General features: G+C 37.9%; 4 protein-coding genes across 4 annotated transcripts; all 4 read right to left on the reverse strand.

Annotated features, from left to right (window-relative positions):
- Positions 1 to 1,283: 1,283 nt before the first annotated feature.
- Positions 1,284 to 5,732, reverse strand: LOC149400552 (alpha/beta-Hydrolases superfamily protein). The gene is made up of 9 exons (XM_089613548.1): positions 5,606 to 5,732; positions 5,285 to 5,347; positions 4,708 to 4,834; positions 3,931 to 4,174; positions 3,301 to 3,429; positions 3,167 to 3,216; positions 2,890 to 2,987; positions 2,504 to 2,791; positions 1,284 to 1,997 (listed from the first exon to the last, which is right to left on the reverse strand). Exons 1-9 carry the CDS (start codon positions 5,627 to 5,629, stop codon positions 1,497 to 1,499), a joined length of 1,524 nt encoding a protein of 507 aa, XP_089469674.1. The 5' UTR covers positions 5,630 to 5,732; the 3' UTR covers positions 1,284 to 1,496.
- A 1,540-nt stretch (positions 5,733 to 7,272) lies between these two features.
- LAP6 (Chalcone and stilbene synthase family protein) lies at positions 7,273 to 9,815 on the reverse strand. Its single transcript, XM_089612098.1, has 3 exons — positions 9,613 to 9,815; positions 8,529 to 9,123; positions 7,273 to 7,895 (listed from the first exon to the last, which is right to left on the reverse strand). The coding sequence occupies exons 1-3, from the start codon at positions 9,812 to 9,814 to the stop codon at positions 7,514 to 7,516; spliced, it is 1,179 nt and encodes a 392-aa protein (XP_089468224.1). The 5' UTR covers position 9,815; the 3' UTR covers positions 7,273 to 7,513.
- A 109-nt stretch (positions 9,816 to 9,924) lies between these two features.
- LOC149400554 (Tetratricopeptide repeat (TPR)-like superfamily protein) lies at positions 9,925 to 12,843 on the reverse strand. Its single transcript, XM_089612097.1, has 3 exons — positions 12,607 to 12,843; positions 10,421 to 12,506; positions 9,925 to 10,062 (listed from the first exon to the last, which is right to left on the reverse strand). Exons 1-3 carry the CDS (start codon positions 12,681 to 12,683, stop codon positions 9,955 to 9,957), a joined length of 2,271 nt encoding a protein of 756 aa, XP_089468223.1. The 5' UTR covers positions 12,684 to 12,843; the 3' UTR covers positions 9,925 to 9,954.
- Positions 12,844 to 13,012: 169 nt separating this feature from the next.
- ASG3 (SNF2 domain-containing protein / helicase domain-containing protein) lies at positions 13,013 to 19,704 on the reverse strand. The gene is made up of 17 exons (XM_089612099.1): positions 19,471 to 19,704; positions 19,084 to 19,091; positions 18,525 to 18,603; positions 18,251 to 18,411; positions 17,975 to 18,106; positions 17,467 to 17,647; positions 17,114 to 17,249; positions 16,913 to 17,030; positions 16,596 to 16,685; positions 16,371 to 16,478; positions 15,811 to 16,014; positions 15,569 to 15,694; positions 14,851 to 15,491; positions 13,999 to 14,144; positions 13,758 to 13,919; positions 13,543 to 13,657; positions 13,013 to 13,454 (listed from the first exon to the last, which is right to left on the reverse strand). Exons 1-17 carry the CDS (start codon positions 19,649 to 19,651, stop codon positions 13,430 to 13,432), a joined length of 2,613 nt encoding a protein of 870 aa, XP_089468225.1. The 5' UTR covers positions 19,652 to 19,704; the 3' UTR covers positions 13,013 to 13,429.
- Between the last annotated feature and the right edge of the window lie 1,362 nt (positions 19,705 to 21,066).

Consider the following 21,066-nt stretch of genomic DNA (forward strand, 5'->3'; position numbering starts at 1 on the left):
AGCTGTTTGGTACAGTTTTCATTTTGTTTTTGAGAAAGTGAAAAAACTGAAAAAAGTGTTTGGTATAGTTTTCATTTTTGTTTTTGAAAGAATGAAAAGAGAAGATGAGGAGAAGGAGAAGGAGAAGAGAAGAGAAGAAATTTTTTTCCAAAAACACATTTTATTTGTTTTCAGTTTTCTTTACTTTTTTACAAAACAACTTCAAAATTTTTTGAAAATTTTTTCCGAAAAATTAAAACAAACACATTTTCACTTTTTGTTTTCAATTTTTTCAATTCAAAAAGTGAAAAACAGTATTTGGAATGAAAAACAAACACAATTAGTATTCTTTTTTTTTTTAGAGTTTCTCTTTGATTTTGCATCACCGGTCTCCCAATTTCTGTGTGATGATAATCAATTTATCAAGTTCTTTCTAATAAAAATAAAATAACGGATATTTGCATTTTGCACTCGCACTCGCGCACCTTGGTGATAAAATAAAATAATGTAAATAGATCATTATAAAGAAATCTTATGTGATAGGTTATTTGTAGCATATAATCTAATAATTTTGATTTGACAAATAAACTGTATTTACAAACTTAATTCTATAATTGTATAAATCTTCTTTTTTTTTTTGTTACCATATATCCGTCCAACATAGTTATCCTTTAAATATATTTCGTAGTAGCTAGTAGGTATTGACAGTGAAATACGTCCAACAATCATCTAAAACTAAAATATATTCTACAACTGTGCATTATAGCTTGACTGTTTGTGTAGAAGAAAAAAAATATAATCAGCTAAAAAGCAAAACAACGACAATGATCATTATTCTTATTCTTATTTATAAAAAGGCTCGACAATTAATTTAGTGCCATGATTCATGAGTGCGAGTTTTCATGAATAGAGAGAGCATAGAAGTAAAACACCTCAACTTGTGTCCCTACCGTGACTACTGTAAACTCTGTGACCCAATAAATGGCCAATACACATTCCTTAATTTTTGGCTTAATTAACTATCATCTTAATTAATCATAGTTTGTAGTAACCACGGGTTAAAAAAAAATTAAAAAAAGAAAGTCAATGGTTTTTCGACTTTCAATGGATAATTGGACGAGAGGTACTTATTTCGTTCTGTTATGGAAATTCCGAAACCAAAAACCGATGACTTTCAGTGGATTTAATCCATATTTTATAACACAGATTTTTTTCCATCATCGTCGGCATTCCAACAGTCGCCGATATTTCCGCAAAATGAAATCATAGTCGAACAATATTTTATCCCTCGGTATAAACTAAAAGAGAAAAATAACTGGTGCAACATATATATATATATAGCTATATAGGGGGCTATAAGCCTACCCATAATCGTCCTTCTGCATTATCTAAGTATTCACTGAAACATATACAGCATACAAGACAAGATACAACACAGTTTTTTATGTTTCTTCTTCTCTTTAAGCCCTAATAAACCAATAACCGTATCGGAAGAAGAAGAAGAAAAAAAAAAAAAATCATTCAATTTTGAGGACGGCATGATCATCATCATCATCGTAACGGGTCTTGTTGAGGCCAACTTCGACGAGCAAGGTCAAGAGAGCCTCGCAGACCTGAGAGGCGTCGGCTTCGGAGGGGTCGTCGTTGAGGGAAGAGTAGACCATCCAGGCGTGGTCGAGCTTTCGGGTGGGTCGGACCACAACGGAGCCGGGGACCTCTGCGTCGCGGCAAGTCACGAGGCCGTCGCTCTTCTCGCCGTACCGGATTTGGAGGAGCTGAGCGCACGCAGCCATGGCTGCCCCGAGCGGGATTATCACCGGCAGCTTCGCCGACTGCCCTGCCGGAGACACCGCCGGAAACTCCGCGTGGGCCACCCGAGACAGGGTCGCCAGCACCGCCGGAGATAGCGCCGCCTCCGTGTGGAACGACACCAGCGGGAGCTCCCTCGGCAACGGGTGATTCTTCAGGAACTCCCTTCTTTTCTCGTACGTCAGGTCTTCCAGAGCTTGCAAATCACCCTTTGTTTTCAATCATTGATCACAATGTTAATAGTCGGAAGTTGGGAATTCAGTCTCACACCGGTTTGCCAACCGGACTGGACTCGACTATTTAAAACAGTTTTGAAAATGGAAGATAAAAAAGGGAAGAAAAAAAAAATCGAGATTGGATAAAACCATTTTGGCCCGACTAGATCAGTCTTCTATAGTAATTTATTTAAAAATTTCCAGATCTAACTATTTGACATGACTAAAAAAAATTAATTTAACGCTAACATGTTTATAATTAAGGGTTTAAATACCCTAACATTCAAAAACCAGTCCGGTCTGGTTTAAACCGTAGTTTCAATACATGAAACAGGACCGGACCAATAAGACTAGCTCAAAAAACCAAACAGACCGGTTTAAAAACTGATAGTCCAATCCAGGTTTTTTTTTTTTTTTCACCTCTTGTTTCAAGCATCAAGTATTCCGCATGGAAAATTATTGAAAAGGAGGTCATAAATGGTATAGATGATGTGTGATACCTTAATAACTTTACAGATAAGAATCTCCATCAACTTTCGCAAGTTGACGTAATCGCCGAGCTGCCCTTCTCGCAGGATATCGGAAGCAATGGGGCTGCCACCGTACGGACTTTGTGTCAATGCCAAACCGGCGACCTTGTCTTTCAGGTCGGGCCAATATAACGACAACGCAGCCGCTGCGTCTATTCCTCCTTTGCTGTGTCCGAGAAGCAAAACACGTTTGTTGGCACCCCAATAGATTTCCTCAATGTACTCCTTCAACTCCCTAGCATTTTTCTCGACTGAAGACTATTTTTGAAAATACGGAGTTATCAACAAAAAAGTAGCGTTGTAATTGAATTTTACAGTGAAATATCAAGACGTTGAAAAAAAAAAAAAAAAAATACCTCGCTGTGGATCTTGGCAATGTGACAGGCCAGACCCATCTTAGAGAAACACAATTTTGTATTGACGAAATATAGTGGGCCGTGGTTGCTGAAAAGACCTGTAAATGAAATTTAGCCTGTATTCAACTTATGTATGTTCTAGAAGTTGCATAAACTCTTAAAGATTGCCCTCAGCCTTATTTGACGAGTTTATAAAAAGCTCAATTATCAACAAATCCCACCACACAAGTCGATGCTACTACTCCAAAGAGTGTAATCATGCAAAGAGACAGCTAACCTGGAACCAACAAGTAAACCACTGAATTCGGCAACCTGTGAACGCCGTGCCTGTCAGAGATGATCAACCAAATCAGCAATGTGCAAAACAAACAACGGAGGAGAATTCTGTGATTACTAGATTGTAAGAGATACCTGATACTATCTAGAATTTCCGTGAACCTTTCTGTTCCATCTTCAACTGGAGGCATCTCTGGATCACGTTGCAACCACCCTATGTCATCGGCAGAACCATGTACAGTTCTCTTTACTCGATTGATAAGCCTGTAAGTGCAATCATCTGTATTATTATTGCCATTCTGGATGATAGTGCCAGCAAGAAGCCTCAAGAATAATTAATTCATATATATGATATATAAGAATGTCGATACCGAAGAGATGTTGGTCTATTTGTCAGGTCCTTGGATTATTTCCAATAGATCTTGGGCTCAAGCCCCTTCTAAGGCAGCAATTGCTAGTGTTTCAATCTCCCAAATGTTGTAAGGTCAGGCGGGGGACCTAGGAACTAAACCCTAGTTCAAACAAAAGATAAATAAATAAAAACGTCGATGAGTTTATCTAAGTCTTTATAACATTCCTCATGACCCACTCTATCACCCAGCAGGTCCCAATCATAAGTCTTTTGAGTCTTTGTTTAAATCCTCTAGATAGAACGATACTTGTGTATCGCGATTCATGTCCTAAAGGGTATCCTATTGCTATATTCACATTTTTCAAATATTCTAGTCCAAAAGTACAGAAATCTTAGCAAATGAATAGTTATACCCTTGAAATAGAGAAACTCCCGCTCGACCATTGATTAAAGAGGAAGATTCTCCAGCAGAAGTGCTTGTTGTAGAGGAAGATCCGTCTGAAGAAGTTGATGATTCGACATGCGTTAAACGATACCCACTAGAAGACGCAATATCATTCGAGCTGCTCAAAGATCCCCGGGTTTGCCCAGATGCAAACGTTTCCAACTCACGAGAATAGACGTTGGAATCGTCAACATTCCTAGGAGAACGTTCCACTGCATAAACAGAAAACGCTAACTGACGATTCAAAAGAACAAATCCAATCATTTTCAAACACAATGTCATAAATTCATATTCATGGTAATGAAAGCTGTGGTCACATGCGTTGCAATTTGTATCAATAAACTCAGCAATTTGTGATAAGGCAAATATATCCAAATACAAATGCTGGGTACAATAGTTCGTGAACCTTACACCATCCTAGATTGCAGGTCAGTAACAAATGATGTGAGGGTAATCACTGCCATCATCTTAGTTTCACCTTGGATTTTTTTTTTTTTTGTTGCTATTAGAAACTTTTTCATGACTCGAACTAAATTCTCTTATCCCAACTTGAATAGATCAACACCAGAAGTGGGAGCCTCTCTAGTTCTAGTAGAGCCATAAACTTTTTCAACCATAGTAAGAAACACAAGTCAATACTAGAACTAAGATTTACCCATAAACTTAGACATGTAATCCAGGAAAAAAAAATTAGTAGTTTATGGCGTAGAGAAGAAAATCAACACTAATAATGAAAACAGCTTACCAGAGTTGTCAGAGAAGCAGTTAGTAATAAATGAGGTTGTTTGTGCAAGATAAGCCGCAGCGTCGTTCAAGGATGGAACGGAAGTAAACACCTGAGGGATAATCCCATCCAATCCCAAGGTTTCATTCTGATCACAGCAGAGAAACAAAAAGACAACTTTTTAAACACGTCCCATATCAGAATGTTATTGTCCACTTTTTTATATAGATTTTAAAGATAAAAATAAAACACCTTTCTTTTTAAAGTAGTCTACGCGAAATTAAAACCAAATTAGGAAATATAGTACTAACTATTAAGGACACTAAAACACATCAATCCCACAAAACAGAGTTAAGAGATATTTATTTCAGGAGACACCGTATTAGCATATTCCGATCTAATACTGATACATCGGACTTTCAAACTAACAAATGTTCATCCTTATCGATTTTAGGGAGCAAAAGGAGGAACAAAATCAGAGCTACAGAAACAAAAATCTACAAATATTAAACTATTCCAACTATATATAGTAAGAAGAACGAGAAAATAAATGCCAATACAAAAGTGTAATTAACATTTATCTAGAAAAAAATATTACCACTAACGGCGTGGACGACTCTCCACGATTCGAGTTTCCAGATTGCATCACAGATTTCAATTTCTGTAAAATCCAATGCCAGACCATAATTAACTTAGCTAGACAGTAAATTACTCAATCGCGCAATTCATACATATTGGAATTTCAGAAAAATAACTTTGAGCAGAGCAACAATACAAAACAAAATTTAAGTTAATAAGACGAAATTCGTTAACCGATCAGCAAAGCAAAGGAAGAAAAAAAAGAAGGAATGGATGAAGATAATAATAATAATCACAGTCGAAAGCAAAGTGTTGTTTCCTTTGGGATTGAAGTTTGTACCTGATCGAAGTGGAAGTTGGGCATAAACCAGCGCGCGAGATTGGAAAAGAATGGATTGAATTGAGGATTAGGGATTCTTTCGCGAATCGGTAAGAAAGAAAGAAAGATGAGATGTTTCTTAACGGAAACGCTATGCGGCATTCAAAACGGCGTCAATCAGTATGTCGTTTATTATAAAAGGACTATCCGTGACGATTGACATCATGCATCAAACTCTGTATTACTGTATAGTGTTTAAGTACGTATTTTTACCCAAATAAATAAACCAAGAAAACAAACTTAATGTTCATATAACTTGCCACTTTTCTCTTATCAGTTTTTTTTTTCTTGGGCATTTTGTCTATTATATCTAATTTATTGTCTATCTGAAAGTTATATTGTTACAAATTAAAAATTAGTTAATTAAACATTCCTTCCCTAAACAATTAACTCATTTAGTTGGACCAGATTACTTCATCAATAGGACTTAGCTCCTCTATCATTTTAATTGAACATCATTTATATTACAAATTCTATTTCTAAACAAATTTAATAAACAAAAAATTGGTTACGTAAGCCATCTAAACTATAGGAATTGTAAATTAGCCAATCTTTGGTAAATAATTTGTAAATAGCCAACTTGCATACGTGGCAGCCAATTGATTACCTAAAATATATGTTTGGTTGTGTTAAATAAGACTTTTATTAATTTGTTAATAAGTTTACTTGGCTATTTACAAGAAATTAACCAAAAGTGGGCTATATCTCAATTCACTATATCCGTGTGACTATATAACTTAATAACCCTTTAATAAAACTTACTCCTTTACACTAGGTTTCAGATTTTTGGTTTTAGATTTTTTGAGATAATTCATGCACTTTTTTTTTCTCAAGAGTAAGTCCTATTTTTATTGGTTTTATACTTTATTATATGTTTCAAATTGTACTAATCATCAAATCAATTTTTTGTTTCTTTTTTCGTTGAAAAAATGCGATGTACGTGATGATCTGCAATAGTTGGCGAACAAAGAAAAAAAAAATTGCAACTGAATGTGATAAAAAAATGAAACAAGGAAATTTTTGTCCTAGACATCAAAGATTTCTATAAGATGACACATGCTTTATGAAAATCTTTCGTTTCCAGATAAGAATAATTAAAAGAGAAATTGTCCAATTTGACACCAATTTTATAACATTTTCCCACTTTCCACCAAAACACTAATTTGATCCAAAATGCCACCGAGATGTCAACATTGTTGACATCTATGTCAACAATCTTGACATCTCATAGTGAATGACAAAAATAGATGTCAACATTGTTGACATAGATAGTGATATTTTGGGAAAAATCAGTCTTTTAGTAGAAAATGAAAAAATGTTGTAAAATTGGTGCCAAATTGGGCAATTTCTCTAATTAAAATAAGTATGGTTCAGTGATTTTCATCTGCATCTTTTATGTCCATTTGACTCTAACATGTCTCTTTCATTATTCCACTTAAAACATCAGTGGTTATTTAAGTTTACTTGCCTATCATAGAGAAACTTGAGAAATTATGGCTAACATACACGAAATAGAGTTTTTATCCGTAAGGGTAAAAAAAAAAAGACCATTTAGAGCAAATTCATAAGCATAAATATTATTTACCATGACCAATAGAGCAAATTCCAGACTTTATTGATCATCAACGAAGAGGAAACAAGACAACCAACACATAACTAAACATAAACCAGCAGCCAAATCACAATAAAATGTTCCCACACCATAAAAACAATAGAAAAAAGAAAACTTCAACACATAAAATCAATCAAACACTGATAAAAAAAAAAGCTTTAAAAAAAATTATAAGAAAAAAAGGAGAGATTAGTGCTGATCTCTTGGTAGAGACTTTCCAACAAGATATTATTATTGAAACCCAAAGGCCGGGGCGATCAGAGGCTTCGGAGGAGAAGACCTTCGAAGGTGATGCCGGGTCCGAAGGCGAGGCCGAGACCCCACTCTTCAGCCCCGTCTCTCTCGAGCTCCTCCCTCATATTCTCCAAAGTGTAGAAGATGGTGTTACTGCTCACATTCCCAAAGTCCCTCAGAGCCTTCCTGCTACAGCACAGCTTCTCTGACCCCAGCTTCAGGCAGCTCTCCAGCCTGTTCAGGATCGCGGGCCCGCCCGGGTGGACCGCCCAGAACATCTCCTCGAAACTCGGCCTATGCGGGCCCGCCCGCGCCACCAGCTTCCGGCAGAACCCCTCGATGTTTTCCTCGATCCGGGTGGGTAGGTCCCGCCCCAGCCGGAAGTTGATCCCCTCCTCGGTGATCCTGTCGTTAAAAGCTTCCACTTCGGTTAGAAACAAATCTTTTATATCTTCTTTTTTTTATTAAAAAAAATTAATTAAATAATTTTATTTTGTAGATAGTTTTGGGTTAGAGAAATTAAAAAAAGCCAAAAAAAATAAATAAGAAAATGGACAAAAATTGTAGCTAGTTGTGGGACAATTAACTGTTTAACCATCCCTATTTAACCAAGTATTTACAACTAAATTTAACTAGTAGATATATAGCCTTATTTACAAATCTGGTTTTGCTATTTAGCCAACTTTTGGTAAGTTTTCGTTAAATATCCATAAGGCATTATTTACAAGTTCAAAAAGCTTAATTGCAAAAACAAAAAAGAAAATAAAGATGGGTAAATACGTCAATTCCGAAAGTCTAAGGGGGTTAGTTTCCTAATTTTTTTGTATTAATGTACAATATACATTTAAGGGAGGTTTCAGCCCACTTAATAGAATTTAAATACCTTAATAAGCTAGGACAAAGAGACTTTTAACTGCGAAATAGTTGATCATAACTGTTGAACGGCCCATGTTAGCTATGCTTGGCCTTTTGTTTTGGATTAATGATAAATTCCAGTGAAATGCTAAACAAAACAAACCAAAAATTGCACATATTCACCTTCCGTCAATCACAGCGTGGGTCCCGGGGATAAACTCCTGCACGGCGGCTGCGATCTCCATGAAAGGCAAAGACTCGAGGCCGGGGATGGGGTCGGCTCCGACGATGGCAGCGGCGGCTCCGTCCCCGAAGAGGGCGGCTCCGACGAGGTCGTAAGGGCGGGCGTTGCTTGGGGGCCGGAAGCCGAGGATGGTGGTCTCGGAGGTGGCGACGAGGACTCTGCTTCCCGGGTTGTTCTCGGCGATGTCCTTGGCGACTCGGAGGGCGGCGGCGCCGCCGTAGCAGCCGAGGAAGTAGAGCATGACTCGGGGGGCGTCGGGGCGGAGGCCGAGGGCGGCCGCCAGGTGGAGGTCGCCGCCGGGGAGGCGGATCTCCGAGGACGAGACGTACACGAGGTGGGTTATGTCGGAGATCGGCCGGCCCCATTCGGAGATGCAAGACCGGGCCGCCTCCACCGCCATCGATACCACCGCCGGGTGGGCGATCTCGAGACGCTGCCGGAGCGTCGGCGAGCCCTCCGTCACCAGCTCCGGGTACTTCTCCAGGATCTCCTTGCACATCACTGTGTATCGCGTCTGAACTGTCGTTGTTTTGCCTGTGGAAAAAGATACATTTTTTTTTTCTTTCTTTTTTTTGTCTTGTTTGGATTGGAGAAATAGAGAGTGAAAGTATTTGACACCCATTTTATATATAAAAAAGAATAAAATAAACTAAAAAATAAAAAGGTGGAAAATCAAAATCTAAGTATATTTGAACAGGTGCACTATTTGTGCTCTGAAACTTGGTTTTCCTTGGTATTTTCTATCAAATGAAAATATTAGGGAATCTAATGTTTTCAATCAAATTTTTCTTGACTTGCAAGCATAAACACAGTATAGAATTTTGATTTCGACTCAATATTCCCTCCTTATTCTCGTTTTCCCAAGTAAAATCCGGGTTCCAAACAAAGCCTAAAGCACCTTGAAAATTTAAGCATTACACATAAAAGAAGAGAAACGCAGAGTATATAACTGCACTGAAACAATTTAATAGCTTGATGAGGTATAAGGAAAAAAAAAAACTATAGGATTTTAAAATAGCTTACAAAGGCGTTCGAGTTTCTCCTTGATAGAAGGGTCTTCGCATTTCGTGTCACGGATGAAGCCTTCAACCAAGAACTCCTGGGGAATGAGTTGGCTTGGAAAGGCCTTTCCGAGAGCCAAAATGGTGGCTCTCCCCGGCGTGGGGACACGCCTAGGCCTCGCCGTGTTTCTCTCTGAAGCTCCATTGCCTTCAACTCTTGACATCTTTAGCAAATCTTTTTTGCTTTTCGGGTTCAGGAAGAAGTATTGCCTTGGTTTTGGTTAAATGAGAACTCAGCTGGGATTATAAATGGTTGGAGCTTGGCAGGATCTTGGAGACGAGTTGGTTCAAAGGAAAAATGGCATCATGTAAAGAGAGAATTTGATTTTTTATTACAGGTTGGTTTTTTCTGGGTTGATGAGGTTGGACGTGTGACTTTGGCATTTCCGTCTGGACGCAACTTAAACCATGCCTTCAATAAAAATTTAAAAAATAAACAGTAACTAGTTAAATTTAAAATGATTAAGGAAGGCATGTTTTATGAAGGGTATTTTTCCACCTACTGAATTATATCGCACATGCAAATTTCATGTGTGACCATATATGCACCAAAATAATTATTTCATAAAATCTTGCACTATAAACAAACGATTGTTGATGTACTAATAACATTAAAAACGAAAGAAAAAGGTCATACTCTTTCTAAAACTCCCAAAGGTGACATGAAAAAAAAAAGCTGAATGAATGAATTTGTCCCATTGTTATCCAAGTACTGAATGAGCAATTCACTCATGAAAAATAAAATAAAAAATTAATCACAAATAACTTACCGCTGAGTCTTTGGCTTCCTTTTTTTTCTGATCCGAAGTTCGATGTTCTTCAATCGACTTTCTATTGGATACAAATGTGGCCTCGGCTGATTTTCCCTCAGCTTTGAGACCCCTCTTCAAATCCTCTAAGCATGTCAACTGATCATGGACTTCATTCTCGACCAAATCGTAGTACAAACCAAATGCTTCGTAAGCTTTTCCCTGTCTACTAAGGCCAGCAATAACAATGTTAAACAGTTCACAATCGATACTGTGATGGTTCGGAAAACCAAAACGTAAAACCTTGCAAGCCTCCAACAGCATATTTTCCTGGCAAAGGAAACCGACCAACTCTTCGATGTTGATTACATACCCATTTTCATAGAGAAGCCTCATAATCTCAAACGCTGTGTCTACTTCTCCGCTACCGAAAAGCAAAACCATCAGTTTCGTCGAGAGCGTTATGTTTTGTATAACCCTCTTTTTCAACATTAGAGTGACCAAGGTAGCCGATTGCTTAGCCAAACCGCGATTTAGAAGTTCTGCGAGTAGGGAATGGAAAGTGGACCGGCTCGGGTGGTGCTGTCTCTGAACCATGTTCTCGAGAATAACCTTTGCGAGAAGAGGATTGCCTGTCTTTAACATGCCATTGATCAGCGTATTGAAGATTTCTAGGTCGGGGTCGAATTCCCTTTTCAGCATCAACGACAAAAGTTCAAATCCTGCTCTGAACTCGCCTTCTCTGCAATGACCCATGATCAAGGTCTTGTAAGATTTCGGGTCTTGAGTACCTCTTTTCATCAACTGCCTGAAAATCCCCTCGGCTTTCTTGCTCTTTCCGGCCCCACACAAGTGCTCGAAAATCGGGTTGTAAGAGGCGACGAGAGGCTTGCAACCGGAATCTCCCAACAAAATCTCCTTCTCCGAAAGCTCGTCGAACAGCTCCTCCGCTTTTCTGTAATCTCCTCGCTGGCACAGAGTTCGGATCAACACGCTGTACGTGGCTGAATCTTGCTGCACTTTCAGCTCGGACATCTTCGAGAACGCATTCAAAGCTTCTTCTAGATTCCCGGATACACAGTGGGAATGAATCAACGTGTTGAAAGTACACGTATCGGGAACAAACTCTCCTTTCCTCGTCGCTCCTTCCAAAACCTCTTTTATCTCTTCGTGCCTATTCGCTTCACATAGCCCTTTGAGAATGGTATTGTAAGTGACATCGTTTGGTACCAACCCTTGACCAGTCATCTCGTTAAAGACGAGCAAAGCCTCATCCACCTCTCGTCTCATACAATACCCTTTGATCAAGGTCGTGTAAGTAACCACGTTCGGGTTCAAATCCGGACTCTTTTTTCCCATGCCCTTAACCACATTCCGAGCGACATCCATTTTACCGGCTCTGCACAAGCCATCGACGAGCGAGTTGTATGTTATCACATCGGGTTCGCATCCGAGTTGACCCATTTTCTTGAAGAACCGAAACCCCTCTCCAGCCATGCCATTCAGAGAGAACCCCCGAATCAATATGTTGAAGGTGAAAGTATCGGGGGTGACTCCGTAAGTGCCCAGCATTTCGTCGAACAGTTTCCGTGCCTCGGCGGGCCGACCACGTTTGAGCAGGATCGAGAACAAACCGTTGAACGTCACCACCGAAGGAGAAACCCCGAGAGACTTCATCGACCTGAAGAGATTCACGGACTCCTGAAACATCCCGGCTCGGCCGTAGCTCCTGATCAAGCTGTTGAAGAACCTGTCCACGAGCTTCACCGACCCGCCGGAAATCTTCTCGATCGAAAAGAGCAGTTTCCTCGCCTCGATGAGGTCCCGAGACCGTCCCAGGATCTCAAGCATCGTGAAGAAAGAGTACTCCGTGGGGGAAAATCCCATTCTGTGCGTCCACCTGAAGAACTCCGAGGCGTCATCGGAGCTTTTGATGAGATTCAGAGTCTGAATCACAGTCGTCTCAGAGAGAACGGGACAGAGCTCGGCGAGAGAGGACTCGACGCCGTTCGACCAGGGGTTTGAGTTGTTGATGAGCGTCGACATTGTTTTGCCGACGACGTTCTTGTCCCACAACTCTTCGTTCTCGCCATAGTTTATGGCACGCCTGGTTAAGAGTACAATATCGAACTACTACATCTTAGAGGGTGTGAGAAAATCGATGACGACGATACAGTACAGAAAGAGAAGAGCGTGAGAAGCGTTACCTGGGACGCAGTGAAGGAGGAGGACTCGGGAGCTGGTTTAAGGATGCGAAGATGCGATTTATGGATTTGGAAGCCATAACGCTGAATTTTTATTTTTTCCTTTTTTGGGACACGAAGACTGAGTTCTAGTCTCGTTCAGTTCCCGCCGATTTAGCAGGCAAATTTACTAGGTTTGGCTAGTTGCCCTATTTTATGCAAAAATAGTGTCGCTATATTTTTTAAGTCAGCATATTCGTATAAAAACTCGTGAATATTCATTATAAATAAATCCGGTCTGAAGTTATGAAGACTTGAGTAGAGATATATCCACGAGGAAAACTGTAGGACATAATTTTGGTGTAATCGGGATTTATTTTTAACAAATTTTTTCACACACACACACACTAATAATTTATCATATTGCTTTCTACATTTAGGATAAATATGAAACGAGTGAAATTGTTATTTAATAAATGGGACCACAACAAAGATTTTGACATAACCTGAAAACATGGACATAACAGTAAATAAAACATCCAAGGGCACAATTTTACCCAAAAAAAAAACCTTACAATTACATATAAAAACTCTGCCTCAAAGAACAGTTGCATGAAACTGAAAACAAAATAATAACTTCGGAACATAACTGACGAATAAATATCATTTCCTATAAAGCACAATATTACTGACAACACTATAACTGACATCTATTAGATCATTTTCACTTGGTTAGAGAGAAGCCTACAAACATGATCAAAGACGAAAGTGGAATTTTCTTCTCACACATACCATTCATATAGGCATGGGTAATGAAGTTTAGCGAAAATAGTAATAAAAAAAAAATTCAAGATCGCCTTCGGAAATAGTACCTGCAAAAGTTGCAAGTACGTGTATTTACTTCTTATTTTCTGAGTAAAAAAGAAAAGTAACAAGTGGGCAAATAGGAGTAGGACGTACACAAAAATCTTTATGCCGTAAATGGACGCGTATTTTCGAAGAAGACGTTCGATCGTGTACCATTCCGAGCGATCAGACCCTGCTTGGTAACCAATTCGCGGCATGTGGATTGAAGCTTTGAAATCAAATGGATAAGCAATGTCAGGCAATTATTCCGGGGAGACGATTTATGGAAAATTACAATGGTATATACACTTAGTTTTGATTCACTTTACCAGAATTTTGAGCTGCTGAGAATGATGCCTTTTCTAAGCAGCACTCCAAGTCGGGAATTGATATGCTACTTCGGGGGATTTTACGCCTGGAATTGTATGACTGTACGACGGCCAAAGCCACCCATTTTGGAGTATTATCCGATTTCTGATCATCAGAGCTCTCTGCAGGCAAAACATAAGTCATGAGAAAACGAGGATTTTTTTTTTTCAGAACAATTTTAAACAAGAAAAAAAAAATTACCATTCACTTGTAAAAGGTGGAGATCTCCAAGATGGAGATCCTTGAATTCGGAGGCTCGGGTATATGCATCTGGTATATCTGAAGATAGTTTAGCCAGTGCGTCAAACATGCCTCCCTGACCCCAGTTTCCAGAGTCATCAACACAGCTGTTGAAACCAACATAGAAAGCATAACTCTTTTGAGAAGAAAGTTAATTAACATCGATAAATAAATTCTTACATACTGTTACAACCCGGGATTCGATCTCAAAACAGGAGCTTTGACAATTTTTCACCGGGCTTAGCCTCCCCTCCTTTAGGAGAGACTAAACTTTTGGTGATTGATTATTGGCTGCCTTTCTCATTAGTTAAGGGTCACTTAAAGACAAGGGATTACTACATAAGTAAACCCTAATTGTTTAAAACCTAATTGCTGAATATAAAACCCTAATTCCATAATTGAAAACTCCTGATTTGCTTAAATAATAACCCTAGATAACTAAATACGTAACACATACAATGACACAACTAGGAATCATTCATTCAAAAACAGATAAAACTTGGGGGTATACTAGATTTTGAATCCTGTTTATAGTCCCGGTGCAGAAACTTGTTGGCATTATCTTCATATTGTAAGCAGCAAGGAAAACGGTGTTAATTTACACAATGGAGACAAAGTTATCACTGCCGTTGTTTTATTTCCTTTAACTGTCCAATTTAACGAAATTTACTATTTTTCATGTAAATTTTTTTTTCTCTGCAGAATTTAGATTTCAGAAAAAGTAAGGCCCCCCCTCAGGCTTCTTTCAGAATTATGATCAATGAAATAATTACTAATTGAAAGATGTGACATATAATATACTAAAACACTAACCTGAAGATAACGGCGGGCTCAGATGGACAAACATCTGAAGGATTAGTACAGTCTCCATAAACAAACTGGACAGAACCCGATTCTGATGTTGTATCGATATCTGAAGGCCTGACAGGGTCATTCACACTTAACGAATGATATCCAAGGGCTTCCCACTTCGACATTTTTTTGTCCTCGGCCTTCTTCTTTGCAGCCTCGAGCTTAGCATGCTTATCTTCATCTAAATCCCTTCTTCGTCCCAAATCCACTAAATGGTCACCACTTGTTTGCGATGCCTCTTTAAACTTTTCAACCCAAGAGAGATATGATGCCTCGTCGAAACCAGCATCGAAATTGAAAGAAGAGCTGCCTCGCATTGTATCAGTCTTATTGACCTCGAATTTCCTATCATCCATCCCTGTTACTTTCTCATTACGCATTGCGATTACCTTTTCTGACATTGCATTTAACTCTGAAATATTCACCTCGCCAGACTTTTCATTGTGCATATCTGCAGGATCGAACATGCCTAACCCAAATATGACGGATCGTAAATCACTAGGTTCGGTTCCTGTTGAATCTTTACTTTCTTTCTCATCAGCATCATCTCCGATGACATCGTGACTAAGCTGTAACTTCCTTTCTGCTCTCCGCATAATCACCTACATTAATCCGTTTCAAACATATAATATGTATATGTATACGTCTTTTAATGTTAAGACCAAATATACGATCCTACCTCCTCCACAGTCCGTTCAGTGACCAGGTTAATGGATAATACAGGGTTCAGTTGACCTATTCGGTGCGCTCTCTGCAAAGCCTGCTTGTCAACCTGAGGATTCCAGTCTTGCTCATAAAATATAACCTGGATGAAAAAGAAGGAAAAAAAAAAAAAGATGACAGTGTATCCTCTCAGGACTCAGCTTTGCAACTTACTCGTGATAAGAAAAACACTCAATAAGAGTTGTAGTGACGACTTACAGTATCAGCAGCTACAAGATTCAAACCAACTCCTCCAGCCCTAGTAGAAATCATAAAGACAAAAGCACTAGTGTCATCAACTGGAGAATCCAAACTTCCTTTAGCTGCTTGTTTACTGAAGCTTCTTATAGCGGCAAACCGCTCCTCAGCTCGAATCGATCCATCAAGACGCTCATACGAATATCTTCGTAACTCAAAGAAATCCTATTTAGGTATGCCAAATTTGTAAAATAAAGACCATCATTATGGCTTATTTGAAATTAATTGAACCTGTTTATATTTTTTTAGAAGAAACTGTTTGAAATGCCCTAATAGGCTAAAATTTTAACGTAGGGGGTCTAAATGGGCCACGTATCTCTCCCTTCTTTTAAATTAGTGCTCAATCCCCCGACTGACCCCGCAATATTTGAGGAACTGGAAACACTAGCAATTACAAGGTGGGTACCTTTAGAGGGGCTTAAACTCGAGACCTTATGAAAATAAAACAAGGGTCTGACCACTAGACCAAGAACTCTTCTGTAATTCAAACATATTGAAACGTCACATAGAAGAAAACAGACCTGTAAAATATCAAGGGTATGGGTCATCTGTGCAAAGAGGAGAACACGATGCCCAGATTTGTGTAGCTTTTGAAGTAGTTGATCCAAAACAAGAAGTTTACCACTGGCCTGATTAGTCAGAAACAAACATATTTCAATAGGCAGGAAAAGTCGATAGCAAATTACTGACTGAGATACAACAACTAGGCCTTGCTGTTTAAAATTTAAACAAGAAATTGAAAGTACCTCAACCAGATGTTCACCTTCTTCATATGGCTCAGGCTCAATGCCGGGGAAGAGGTACGGATGACTGCAAACTTTTCGCAACTGTATTACCTGTTGCAATACAAATAGGCCATAAGCAGATACGGTTTTTTCATCAAACTTGACGACTTACTGGTGAGTTCATTTCCTCTAGAAGGAGAACAAAATTCTTCTGCTGAATGATTTTCCAACATACTATAGTTTAGCCTGATGCCAGATTCAAGACAGGTAATAGATGCCCACACTGAAACATAGAGGGGGAAAAAAGAAACGAGATCTCTTCAGGTAAAATAACATACAATATTCTGTAGTGACTGATAATTTGAGGATCCAGAAGAGAATGCGAGCAGTTTAGAAAGCTCCTTCCTCAGTATTGACATGTAAACTTTCTTTTGTAAGCTGAGTAGTGGCACCATCCTATTAAAAAAAATTACATTTGCGTACATACTCAGCACACGTATAAGTACAATTAAAAGTGCAAAGTGATGTAGAAAGCATACAAGGTTATTTCGGTAAGAGTTGGCAGGACTAGATTTCCAGTTTGAATTAGTTTTAGCTTTGTACGCCGAAGCATGAAGGCTCCCACTATGTATTTTAAACTTTTAAGCTGCTCGTTAACTTTTGATGTTCCTTGGCCTGTTTCAGAATAACAAATGTGACGTTAGAAAAACTATTAGCCTAAACTCATCCTCTACATTATTAAGCAACCTCAGGGGATTATTATTTAAAATAAAACAAGATACCTAGTTAACAGAAGATTACTATCATGTTACTTGAAGGACCATAGAATATACAGCGAGCCCATATGAAAAGGAAGCATCTGATTTATTATGCGGAATTTTCAGTTATCTACCTGAGGATAGATCTCCAGCTTCCTTGAATGTGGAAAGGAACTGGTCCAGTCTACCAAATACTGATGGCATACAGAAGTGCATCAAAGCCCAGAGTTCAGTGAGATTGTTTTGAATAGGTGTGCCAGTCATCAGTAGCCGTCTCGGAATGAGAAAACGTTCTTCTAAGACATTATATAGAACCTGTCCAAATTGACTTTCTTAAGCGCACAGACACACACAAAAAAGACTATTATATAATATTATTCCAAACAAAATAGTGAAGACGCTGTTAGAGAATTAGCAAGAAAAAATAAATAAATAAATCCACATGTGAATATAAGTCTCTCTTCTTCGGAATTTATGTCTTCGGCATTAGGTACAAGACATGATATAGAGAAGCAGAGTGCATGGTGTCCAATATGTTTTCAACAACCACGGATGTACAATAATTCCACGCTACGACAAATTTCATGAAAGTATATGCACTGAGTGAATACGAGGTAACAGGATAAAGGATCTTAGATATACACTGGAAGGATTTTTTAGCCTTTGAGCCTCGTCAATTACTGCATAGTGCCACGGTATTTGAGAAAGGAAATCCTGGTCAGTCAATGCTATGTCATATGTTGTCAAGAGTACATCAAAAGGTAACAACAGAACCTGTGCAGACAGATCAACTTTGAAAAATTACGAACAGATCATTGATTACTAGAGCATATTATTTATGGAGATCAATAAAATCACCAAGTCTCTAGTGGTTTGTTTCTAGCAATGGATTTATCCATATGATTAAAAAAGACTCACATCATTCTTTGAAGGTTGTTCTTTAACAAACTCGTGTATAGTTTGGCGTAAATTGCGACGTAGTTCTTTATTGCCAACATACCGTAAAACCCTTAGTTTCGGCGCAAATTTGTCAATCTCTGATACCCAACCATCAGTTACACTGAGAGGACATAAAACCACTGCAAGTATTTGAATGCAATGCATGGAAAGAAAAAAGCAAATCAGGAACCGATACCCAACATCAAGACGAAGGGGCTCGCAATATCTCAAAAATGGTGCATGATTGACTCACAAAACGGCCCAGATGACAACTTTTGAACTTTCAAATAGCTCAATAAAGCGATAGCTTGCAAAGTCTTGCCCAGTCCCATCTGCGAATAATCATATGTCATATGGAATAACAATATCATCAATACACTTTCAAACTCCTTCAAGCCATTACTTTAACGACCTCTTACCTCAATTAACTAAGCCTCCTGATCTTTGTGGTCATGCAAAATAAAATATTTTGACTAAAATAGCCATCAAGCTTTTATAACAAGAATAACAACAAAGAAAAAAATATCTGATACTGATGTCAGTGTGACTTTCTATCCAGGATGCTAAGAACAAATAAAATCCTGAATGAGAAAGCCCTTGATTCTGGAATTCGGGAGTTTTGTTAATTCAATTTATAATCTTTAGTAAAAATACACATTGCAATTAAATTTCTAAAGCACATCTCAGGCCTCAATACCAAGTCAATTTGGGCGACAACAAACGTGACTCCAATATATACACACGCAAAGCCAAAATTAGAAAAATTAATCACCACATTAGAGCTCCATATATATAGGATTAAGGTAGAGTACCTCGTCTCCTGCAAGGGGAAGAAATAAATAAATAAATAAATAAAAATACAAAGAATGACAATCAAATTTTAAATCGCGAATAGAGTTCAAAATATCATTCTAAACTAAAATTAAACTGAAATACTTCATTTCTAATTTCCTACATAAACACATCGGCACTGAAACAAATAAAAAGTTAAGTCAAGAGAAAATGCGCAGTAACAGGAACGAGTACAAAAATGACACTTAAAAATCGGAAATCCCGATAAATTTCAGATTTATATCAATTCTAAACTAAAATCAAAAGTGAACACCAAATTAATGTAACTTTATTTTTTATTTCCTAAAACAAAAAACATCGGCATTGAAAGAAACATATAGCGAGCTCAAAAGGCAAACGTGCAATACCAAGAACGACGTTGACGCCGAGAACGTATCGCCGGACGAGCCAAAAAATGCCTTCCACTTGATGAGGCTTCAGCGTCGCCGTCAAACCAAGCTCCGACAAAATCACAGGCGCTTTGCCTACGCTTGCTTCATCGTCGAGGATGATCTTCGCCGCCGATTTGAGTCTTCGCTCGTAAGCCATCTCTCTCTCTCTCGCCTGGATTGACCGTCTCCTTTCCTTCTTCTTTTTTTTCCTTTTTCTTAAATTAAAAAATAAATGTTTGTTTTAAACCAAACCGCAAGTGCGAGGGAAAATAATTTTTTTGGTATGGAAGTGACGAAACTACCCCGGTCAGGCATGGTTTTCGTTAGTTCAAGGCGGTGGTTTGTCGGCTTATGTTTGGGGTAGTACGGGAATCTTGTTTTCGACGTGGCGGGTAAGTTGTTCACCCAGCTGCACGTGTGCACGGTGAAGAAATGCGATTGCGAATTGTAAACGACAAATTAGCACTTCGAATAAATTTGAAGGTGTCGTTTTTCAGATATGCGAATGTGATGTTTGATATGTATCTTGGTATGAAAGAGAAAGAGGGTGTTCATTAAGGTTTTTTTGTTTTGAACACCGGCTTTTGCAAAATAATTTTAATTCCCATTTCTAAATATACATTTCACCATGATTTCCAGGCATGTCAAAGTGATTAGTGGTGGAGTCAAGGAGCAAATTTAAAAGAAAAAAATCGCGAATGGCAAATTTGAAAAAATTATAAATTTAGACCAAAAAAATTAAAAATAATAATAAAATTTTTAAATTAAAAATTACACTTTTTAAAATTTCAAGGGGAATATTTGTCCCTCCTGAGCCAAAGATGGCTCCATTCATAAAAGTGACAAAAATTGCAAGAGGAATTCGGATAAAATTGTCCCAAATTTGAAGGTCGTATACATCCTATTTTTCAGTAGAACGGGTTCTTTCGATTTTAGATTTTTTGTCACATGTTATTCTTGAGTTTTTAATTACAATACTGTATCGTCTTTTTATTTTTAGTATTTCATATATGATGATGTATCACAATTAGACATATGAATGAGGTGTAAAAAAATAAATAAAAAAAGATATGTGATTTGCATTTATTGGACTATGATTTTAGTTGAGGATAGTCATTTGACTATTTTATATTCTCTTCTAATTTTACTCTTTAATTTAAATTAATTTTTTAATCTAAATAATAACTTTATTTTTACATCGTAAAGTAATATATTTAAGCTCAATCGGCCATTTTGTCAACTCTTACTTGTTGTTCTAGAGTAATAATAATGGATCAATCATGTTATAAAGAAAAATAATATGATATAAAGAAAAATAGTAGATCAATCATAATTATTGTACCCATTGTCATTCCTAGATGAAAGAGTATAGACTAACAAGTATACACAGAAAACTCAATTATATTTTTAGAACTAAGGTGTAAGAGCTTATTGAACACTTCATTTCATTATTATTTGTTAAATGATTTGTGAATAAGTGTGTACGTCTCAATTTGAGTTATAGATTTGATTCTGAAGATCAAGAAACTATTTCCGGTCTGCACCAAAGTTTAACCTTCATTTTATATTTAT

The sequence above is a fragment of the Urtica dioica genome, chromosome 4 (assembly GCF_054948205.1).
Source record: "Urtica dioica subsp. dioica isolate 48M chromosome 4, U.dioica_male_clone48M_v1_H2, whole genome shotgun sequence".
Classification (NCBI taxonomy): Eukaryota; Viridiplantae; Streptophyta; class Magnoliopsida; order Rosales; family Urticaceae; genus Urtica; species Urtica dioica.